General features: G+C 36.4%; 1 protein-coding gene and 1 long non-coding RNA gene across 2 annotated transcripts in view; both read left to right on the forward strand.

Annotated features, from left to right (window-relative positions):
• Positions 1-365: 365 nt before the first annotated feature.
• On the forward strand, positions 366-4,234 carry LOC311046366. The gene is made up of 3 exons (XR_014600869.1): positions 366-549; positions 1,362-1,676; positions 3,825-4,234. It is a non-coding gene; the product is annotated as an uncharacterized lncRNA (long non-coding RNA).
• Positions 4,235-5,394: 1,160 nt separating this feature from the next.
• The window catches only part of LOC311046364 (uncharacterized protein), a 48,342-nt gene continuing 43,571 nt past the window's right edge, over positions 5,395-10,165 (forward strand). The window contains exon 1 of the mRNA XM_084058621.1: positions 5,395-5,446. Coding sequence (XP_083914747.1) covers positions 5,398-5,446 — 49 coding nt within the window. The 5' untranslated portion in view covers positions 5,395-5,397. The remainder of the gene's footprint in view (positions 5,447-10,165) is intronic.

Raw genomic sequence — 10,165 nt, forward strand, 5'->3', positions numbered from 1 at the left:
GTAAAGTAACTAGGTACATTTACTCAAGTACTGTACTTAAGTACAATTTTGAGGTATTTTTTACTTTACTGGAGATCTACAAGCTCACAATGCGGCGCACTCACAATGCGGCGCAATGCGGCGCATTGTGAGCTTGTTGATCGGCTATTTTCAAAAGATTTTTATAATGAGTACTTTCTACTTTTGGTACTTTAAGTACATTTTGGTACCAATACTTTTTACTTTTACTCCAGTACATGGTACTCCTAACCACAAACGTACACTTGCAAAAAAGCCCGCTCTCTGTATGAACATCTGTATGAACTGAAACAGATCAAGAGTTCTCATCTTTCAACTCGAATCAGAACACATTTTATTGTAAAATCACTCCATTAGAAGAGTAAAAGTATTCTTTTTTTTTTTTTTTTTTACAGCTACAGGAAGAGAAAATTAGAAAGGGGAAATACATTAAAATAGGACAGCACGTTTGTTTTCTCCCTTTTTACGCACACATTTCTACAGAGAGCATGTCAGTGTTTCACGTGGGACTCTTCATCTTCATGGTTTCAGGTAAAATAAACCTACAAATTATATTAACATGTTTGGTTTACACCATGGTTGATGCGTCTAAACTTCAGCTATAATACACATCACTGGTCTTGGACTTTTGCTTTTCCTCATAGACCTAAAAGTGACCTTTTGTGGACTATGTGGTTGAACTTGACACATTGATACTCTATGCTATATTGCTATATTGCAGTGGTGGAAAAAGTACTGACATGTTTTACTTAAGTAAAAGTATCAATACCACAATGCAGAAGTACTCTGTTACAAGTAAAAGGCCTGTGTTCAAAATGTTACTTGAGTAAAAGTACAAAAGTATTGGCATCAAAATATACTTAAAGTACCAAAAGTAAAAGTACTAAAATGTTTGAAAATAGCAGATCTACAAGCTCACAACGTGTCGTGGTTGTGAGATTGTAGACCTATGTATAAAATAGGGAAAAAAAGGCCTAAAGTGGTTAATGTGTGTTTTATAATAGGCCTATAATAATTTACATCTGCAAAGTTACTAGTACCTAAAGTTTTCAAATAATTGTAGTGGAGTAAAAGTACAATATTTTCCTCTGAGATGTAGTCGAGTAGAAGTAAAAGTATGAAAATGGGAAATACTCCAGTAAAGTAAAAAATCCTCAAAAGTGTACTTAAATACAGTACTTGAGTAAATGTACTTAGTTACTTTACACCACTGCTATATTGCAAATATGTAGATACCTTTTTTGTTTTTGATTCCTTAATTTTTTCTCTCCTTTTTCCCCATTTTGTCTTACACTTTATAGTATATTTAGTGTATAATGCTGATAACGTTTTGTGATTTCCAGCGGTGCCCAGTGATGTGAAGCAAGAGCATGTTCTCAAGGGAAAGAATCTCCTTCTACTCATCCAGAAACCTGACCTGGTACAAGACCGTGAAGAACTTCAGTGGAAATTCAACGCCAAGAACATTGTAAAATACACTTTCAGAGACAAAAAGAAAACAAACTATACAAATTACCAAGAAAGGGTTAATTTTTCAGAAGAAAATTATTCTTTGTTGTTGAAGAATCTACAAAAAAGTGACAGTGGACTTTACCAAGCAATAGTAGAAATAGGATCTGAAGACGTACCTGTTGCACAGTACAATGTGACAGTTGAAGGTAGGTTTCTTTTAATTAATCCAAAACATGAAAGTTTATGCTTAAGCAACAAAATGGCCTCTGCTTTGACACAGTCAAATTGTATAATGGTTATGAAAAGATTTCCAAATACAAGTACACTTAAAATGTCTATTTTAGAAGCTTTTTGACAAATGTAAGGTAATAACTAAACCTATTCTATGTGCTATATAAATCACATTCTTAACTCATTCAGTCCCCAGCTTATTTATGGCAGTTTGGCTCTGAGTGCCACAGCCAAAATTCAATGTAAAGAAAGTGCTTAGGAGCCGAGATACAGCCTTTTTCAGTAAGAAGTTAAACAAAGAGTGAATGGAGCAGAATATTTTCAAATCATCATATCTTGGGTTCTGAACACTTTTTTCAAAGACGTCCAGTGGCACTCAGGGCTTATTAAAACGGACGTCTTAGACGTCCAGTGGCACTGAATGAGTTAACATTAGTGATCGAGAAAATCATTCAGCATGTGGGTAAGAACAGATTTGGATGTTAAGACGGTTTGGTGCATCTGGGGTTAGCGTCTCGCGTTTTCCTCTTAACAAAAAGATAAGAGAAAATAGAGAGAATGAAGAGAAATGTAAAAGAAAGTTTCTAAATAAATAAAATAAAAAGTTGCTGCACGAGTTCCTTTTCCCCATTTGGAGAACCACCTGTCAGCTGGTTAGGACACATAGAGGCCAAATACCTCAAAATAAAATGGAAATATAAAATGCCAGTGTTGTTGTGGTGGGTAAGTGGGTTAGTCCATTAGCCACTGTGGTACCACTGTTGTGTCAGTGTGTGTACGGCATAGACTGGAAATACATTAAAATGCAATAAACATCAGTGCTGTGTGAACCCATTAATTGCTGATAAACATTCAATCCCTCAAGAAGACCATTCCAGGTCAAAACGTTGGTTATCATTAACCCATTCAGACCGGTAACGCATCTGTGTCATTTTTAGAATTCTTTGACTATTCAAAAATTGCAGATATGAGCTTGTAGATCTGCTATTTATTTTTATTTTTTTAATTTGCGCAAATCTTTGAATAAATATATCATTATTTTTAAAGCAAACGTTTGTAACTCAAATCTTTGCTTCTAAGGGGTTCTACAAATGTCTTCTAAATCATAACATATATTTGAAGGAATATATGTTGCTATAATCAGTGGTTCTCAAACTTTTCTCATGTCAAGGGCCCCCAAAATGATATGCATTTGGCCGCCGACCCCCATCTCAAAATATTATGTTCCAGGGACCCCCAGAATTCAACACGTTCACAAACCCACATTAGATATACCAGTCCGCGTAAGAGCAGTGAACAAGGAAAGACTGCTTTCATGTATTATGCTCCACACAAATGGAACAAACTTCAGGATTCTCTGAAACTGGTGCGATTGGTCTCAATAGAGACATTTAGGGTGCTTCTCGATGACACACTACATAGTGATTGCACCTGCTTCATGTAACTCTATGTTTTTTTTGCATCTGTGACGTTGTAATATGATTCAAATATTTGTTGTTGTTTTTCATTGTGTATGTATTGTATTTTATATGCTGTCATCAGGGCGTAACCCTCTCAACGGGCTTCCCTGAATAAATAAAGGAAAAAGAAGAAAGAAAAGAAAGAAGCAAAGATTTGAGTTAAAAATGTTTGTTTTTAAATATATATATATATATATATATATTCAAAGATTTGCAAATATTTCAAGATTTTACAAAAATAGCAGATCTACAAGCTTATAGAGCAGCACTCTGTGCCGTTCTATGAGCTTGTAGATCTGCTATTTTTAATAGCCAAAGTATAAAATAATGGTTAAAGTGGTTACACAGATGCGTTCTCGGTTTTAATGGGTTAAATTGTTCTGCATGTGGCTGTGTGCAATGTGCAGCCTTTTCTTCACTTTTAGACTGCTGATAAACATTAACATATACTGCCCTCAGAACAGAGGTCGCACAAACCCTAGTACAAAATAGTAGCCTACATCTACATGTACAAGCTCACGAGGCGTCGCAATGCGAGCTTGTAGATCAGCTCTTTTTAGCTAAGAGCTTTGGTGTAGAGGAAAGACTGGAGGAGGCCAAGTTCAAAGAAGTATACAGGGTTTAAATTAAAATGTTAAATAAAGACCTTGATGTTTGTTTCAGATGCAGTGACCCCAGCAGACCAGGCAGGGGCCCAAGTGTCCTCCAGCCCCGGTTCCTGTTACCTGACTGTGTGGAGTTTATTGATGGGGAATGTTATTGTATTTTTATTTCCTTTCTAATTTTTGAACAAAAATCCTGCACACTGCTCTTGCTCAGCAGCATCAGTTTTTATTCAAAGGGATCAAGACATCTGTCAATTTGAATAAAGGCTTATGCTGCTGAGCAAGAGCAGTGTGAGGGATTTTTGTTCATGAAATACTTTTTTCATGATTGCTGGATTTGCCACTGTCCATCGCCCCTGGATCTGAACAAAGTGGATGAGCAAATATTTCCTTTGCATAGATTTCTAATTTGTGAAAATGAATTATATACTGTCTTACCTTTACTCTGTATCGCAAAATACCTGTAATAAATATTTGGATCCTCCTTTCAAATACATGTCTAAATGGGATTCTGTCACAATGGATTTTATCCATTATTATTATGTTTTTCCTGGTTTAGTTGTAAAACAATGGTATTGTGTATAGGCTATATTGGACCTGAAAGGCTAGTTTGAAAAGTCCTTGGACCAAAAGTATATTTGGTTCTAAATAAATAATGAGACAAACACACAAACACTCTTGCACTCTTTAAAGAAAGAAGCAGCCTGTAAATCATGTGTGATTCTAAGGGTGGCTTTATGTTGGATTATTTTAAAGAGCCATGTCTCGAATGGAAGAAGAGGGGGGGGCACCAAGATACATTTTGCTGTGAGCAGTCCAAGCAAATTCTGTCATTAAGGTCTATCTATCCCTTACAACCATAAGTAGGACCTATTGGTTTAAGGATTGGTTATAATCAGTGGTGTAAAGTAACTAAGTACATACAGTATAATCAAGTACTGTACTTAAGTACAATTTTGGGGTATTTTCACTTTACTGGAGTATTTCCAATTTTCTGTACTTTTACTTCCACACTCCACTACATCTCAGAGGCAAATATTGTACTTTTACTCCACTACAATTATGTGAAAACTTTAGTTACTAGTCACTTTGTAGATTTGGATTATTATTACAAGGCACCACTTCAGCCATATATACATTTCGGCCATTTGAAAATAGCCGATCTACAAGCACACAATTAGTCGCGATGCAACGCATTGTGAGCTTGTAGATCAGCTATTTTCAAAAGATATATTTTTTGGGAAAACTTGTGAAATGGGACATTCTGAATAACGAGTACTTTTACTTTTGGTACTTTAAATACATTTTGATGCCAATACTTTTGTACTTTTACTCAAGTATTTTTTTTATTCTGGACTTTTACTTGTAATATTTCTACATTGCAGTATTGATACTTTTATTTAAGTACAGCATTTGAGTACTTTTTCCACCAATGCTTTTGCAAAAAATAGTTCAAATACAAAGACAATTTGCAACAACCGGAAGTTGTTGTGGTTCAAACAGGACAAAGCACTGTGGGCTACCAATTCATGCACTTGAAGAGAACGTGCATAGTACTTATGAGCAGAGAAAGTGCATAGTACTTCCTTTCTACATGCAGTCTTCCACACAGAGCAGCTTTAGCGTTGAGAATGTCTGCATTTAAGGTCGTGGGACTCCTCATCTGCATAGCAGCTTCAGGTATGATGAACTCCTACCTATATATTTATTTATATTCAGAATATATATTTGGTTGTTAACATTGTTGTTGAAAAATACTATAGCTGAAGTGTAGACATAACCATGAAGCCAGTGGTGGAAAAAGTACTCCCATTTTTTGCTTAAGTAAAAGTATCATTACTGCAATATAAAAAGTACTCTGTTACAAGAAAAAGTCCGCAATTCAAAATGTACTTGAGTAAAAGTACAAAAGTATTGGTATCAAAATGTACTCAAAGTACCAAAAGTAAAAGTACTCATTATGCAGAATGTCCCATTTCAAGTTTTCAAATGTATAAACATCTTTTGAAAAGAGCAGATCTACAAGCTCACAATGCGTCACATTGTGAGCTTGTAGATAAGACTCAAGTAAAGTACAAATACCTCAAAATCGTACTTAAGTACAGTACTTGAGTACACGTACTTAGTTACTTTGCACCACTGCTTCTATGTATATATTTATATTCAGAATATATATTTGGTTGTTAACGTTGTATAGTTGAAGTGTAGACATAACCATGAAGCCTAATTGAAACATGGCTTTACCGTATTAATTTTTCCTAAGCTGAAATTCTAATAGTTGGGAGATTGGCAATTGGTTTATTTATATATTTTTTAATTGTTTATTATATCATTATAAACACTTTCTGTATTATTTTGATGTTGTGTTGATTGAATATTTGATTAGACAAAAATGCAAAACAGCACAAGTACAGTTAAACACTAGTCTTGGTCTAAAAGGATAACACCAGTCTTGTTTCCATTGGGGTCCTATGTATTAAAAAATGACTCATGTGTCATAAAAAAATAATAATGTGTAATAATTAATTTCCAGGGGTGTCCAGTGATGTGAAGCAAGAGCACGTTCTGAAGGGACAGGATGTACATCTACACATCCAGAGACCTGAGCTGATACAACACCCTGAAAAGCTTGAGTGGAAATTCAACACCAAGAAAATAGTAAAATACACTTTCAGTGATGAAAAAAACCCTCCAAAAATATATCAAAACTACCAAGGAGGAAGAGTTCATTTTTCTATTGAAAATTATTCTTTGCTATTGGAGAATCTACAGCAACAAGACAGTGGACTTTACCAAGCAACAGTGTCTAAAGACGAAGATATCACTGTTTCACAGTACAATGTGATCGTCCAAGGTAGGTTCATGTTTCTAATGTTCCTTAATGTTGTGAAGAAAACCATGCCAACTACAGCTATATCTTCTGGTTTTGTCCTGTCTTGAAAAAGTGCTGGGACAATATTAGTACGGAAATGACACAGGTTCTGAAAATTAAAGTAAACATCAGCCACAAATACATCCTGTTGGGTAAAATACCAAAGAGAATAGACAGAACTGAAGACAAGTACCTTATTAAAATATTAAGATTAATGGCCCTCAAACTTAAAACAAAAAACTGGTTTCAGAAACGAAGCCCTAGTGTAGAGAAATGGACGGAGCTAATGGAACAAATAAAAGTAATGGAGCAGTTAACATATAAAATCAGTCAATCTTAGTAAGAGTAGTACTCTGTGGTGTAAATGGGAGAGATACATGGAAAGTGTGGGCGTGGATGGGAGATGACGATTCAGCACCTCAGCTTAACTAAAAGCACAGTATAGAATGTTATTGGAAATAAATAAGGAAGAGTCAACAACCAAATGGGGGGAGCACTTGAACATGTGAACACGTGCCTCTGTATCTTGCTTTTCCTGTCTTTTTCTTTTTTCCCCTTTTTACTGATGTATATTTTGTGTCAATGTTTTTGTCTTATTCTTTTGTCTTATTCATTTATTGTCCCTGTTTTGTTTTTGTCCCGATGTGGTATTTAGTTTTGTCTCTGCAGTTGACATGACTGCATCACTGTGGTGTCCACAGGACAAAATGTTGTTAAATATAAACGTATTTTCTTTCTTTCAGATGCAGTGTCTCCAGTACATCTGGCCGTGGTCCCAGTGTCGTCCAGCTCTGGTTCCTGTAACCTGACAGTGACCTGCAGCAGCCATGACTCTTCTGTCACAAATACCTTTACATGTGACAACAACCATCACTGCTCTCAGCACGGAGGAGGAGAGAGTTCAGAGGTCACAACCTCCACCGGTCGCCTCTCTGTCTACCTATCTGAGGGGTCAGTCGTCGTCTGTAACCATAGCAACCAGGTCAGCAGGAGCAACGACACCAAGCAGATTACACCTCTGATGTGTCAACTGGATTCAGGTGAAACATGTTTCACTTTTCATGTTTTAATACATTTTCTTAGTACGGTAATAAGTCCAAAAGCTTAACAAGAGTACGGGCCATATTCTGAGGCTGGCAGGTTGGTGTGTGGCATGCAGCTCATAGGTGAACTGATAATTTCAGGAGGTGGTGTGCTTTCCCCAATTTCCCACCAAATTATGCGATATATAAACAATGGCAAATAAAGTCCCCCGTCCCCCCCCAATATCAATCCATTCTGGCACATCCTAAATGTTGTCAAGTGATATATGGTATAAAGTCATGCATTTATTGTGTGTGTTCACAGGGGAGGATGTTGACAGTCATACGTCAGTAATGTCATACGTTATTGTGGGATGCGTGGCTGCACTGGCTGGCATATGTGGAGCTGCTATCATTGCTGTCTGCATTTATAACAAATGTAAGTTCCAGCATTACAGTACTTTCACCATTTCACCACTGAATGAAAAGAGCATCCATTTCATACACACGCACTGTGCAAAAAAACATTTAATATGCAAGCTTTCAGTTAGAGACCTTCTTCAAGGCATGATGAACAGGTATACTGTAGCACAGTGTTGTAAAGTAACTACAAACATTCCATGAGGAGTGCCGGATGTTTCATTTTATCCATATTTCCTGGCGACAAAAGCGTAGTTTAAAAACACAAAAGTAAGGCTTATTATAAGAGGGTGAATACAGTAAAGAAAGTGGGTATCATATTCATAATTGACTGGCACCAATTTTCTTTTTCTGTTTTCTTTTTTTCAGGGAATGCAAAAATATACATGCCAAATACAATATATGGTTCTCTTCAGGTAAGACTCTTTTAAATCACTTTTTATCATCACTGCCTGAGCTTTGCCAGCTGCACTGGGAAAAATCGTTTCTAAGTTTTTGTTTAAAGTTGAAGAAAAGTTAGTTACAGTACACAGATTAAAGGGCTAGTTCACTCCCAAAATAACTTTTTTTTCTATCGATTAGTCACCCCATGGAGACTTGAATTCATGGATATATTTTTTTGTCGCCAATAAGCCAATAATTTGATGACCGGCAGCGGTTCAGGTAGAAGACACAAAGAGTCTCCTTTGTGTCTCCTACCGGAACCGCTGCCTACCGGTCCGCCGGTCATCAAATTATTGGCTTAGGAATGAGACAAAAACTAAATAATATCCATGAATTCCAAGTCTCCATAGGTGACTAATCGATATAATTGTTTTGGGTGAACTATCCCTTTAATACACTGTATTAGAAATAAGTGTGTGTGTGGGGGGGGGGGTGAGTGACGGGGTGAGTGACGGTAAACTTTATGAAAGAAAGTCAAATGATGTGTTTTTGATCTCTAGCTTCCAGCAATGGTGAATCCAGGACCTGTTAATGGCCAGGAGGATCCTGGACCTGAAGTTTCTTCTCCACCAACCATCTACTCTTTACTTCAGAATCCCTCTGTATCTACGGCCACCACCCAGACCAGAGACACCACGACTATGACCTCTGACACCGTGTATGCTAAGGTTGAAAAACCTAATAGACGAGTCACAGTCACACACCCAACCAACCACTGATAAGAGTACATTTACTCAAGTACTGTACTTAAGTAACATTTTTATGTAGTTGTACTTTACTTGAGTATTTCCAATTTCCAATACTTTTACTTGTACTCCACTACATCTCAGAGGCAAATGTATTGTTACAAGTTACTTTTTAGATTTTGATTATTATTACAAAACATACATTAACCACTTCAGCCCTATATACATTTCGACCATTTGAAAATAGCCGATCTACAAGCTCGCGATGCGACACAGTGTGAGCTTGTAGATCTGCTATTTTCCACGTATTTTTATACATTTGAAAACTTGAAATGGGACATTCTGCATAATTAGTACTTTTACTTTTGGTACTTTAAGTACATTTTGATGTCAAAATGGCAATTCTTTTGTACTTTTACTAAGTACATTTTTTATTATGCTTTTAACAGAGTATTTCTATATTGCAGTATTGATACTTTTATTGCAAAGTAAAAAAAAATTATGACAAACACAGAATCTAATTGTAAAGGGCTGGTCAATACATGAATATTAATTGAAGCTTTATTTGGGGAATATTTGCAGTAGATGTTTACAGTAAAGCATTTTGATGCACTGACTGTGGGGAGGAATGTAATATAGTGGTACAGTATATGTTTCCACCTGGTGGTTACAATATGCAATGGCAGTTTTATTATTAGGCTACTGTAGGCTGCATCCTGAACCTGAAAAGGTTAGGTTTGAGTTGACAATGTCATTTAGCCAAAGACAAACACGTGAGGAGGTGGAACAAGCTGCCTGTGAGCATATTGAAGTGCTCATGTGGCCAATTATAGTCGCTTCTTTTGGGCTTGTTTTCATAGATTTGGTTGCTTATTCCTCTCGTAAATTCTGGCAATTGTGAGGCTCCTGTAGCAGGAGCCTCACTGAGGGCTTTAACATTGGACACCATACACCC

Source organism: Gymnoscopelus microlampas (assembly GCF_963454915.1).
Source record: "Gymnoscopelus microlampas genome assembly, chromosome: 5".
Lineage (NCBI taxonomy): Eukaryota > Metazoa > Chordata > Actinopteri > Myctophiformes > Myctophidae > Gymnoscopelus > Gymnoscopelus microlampas.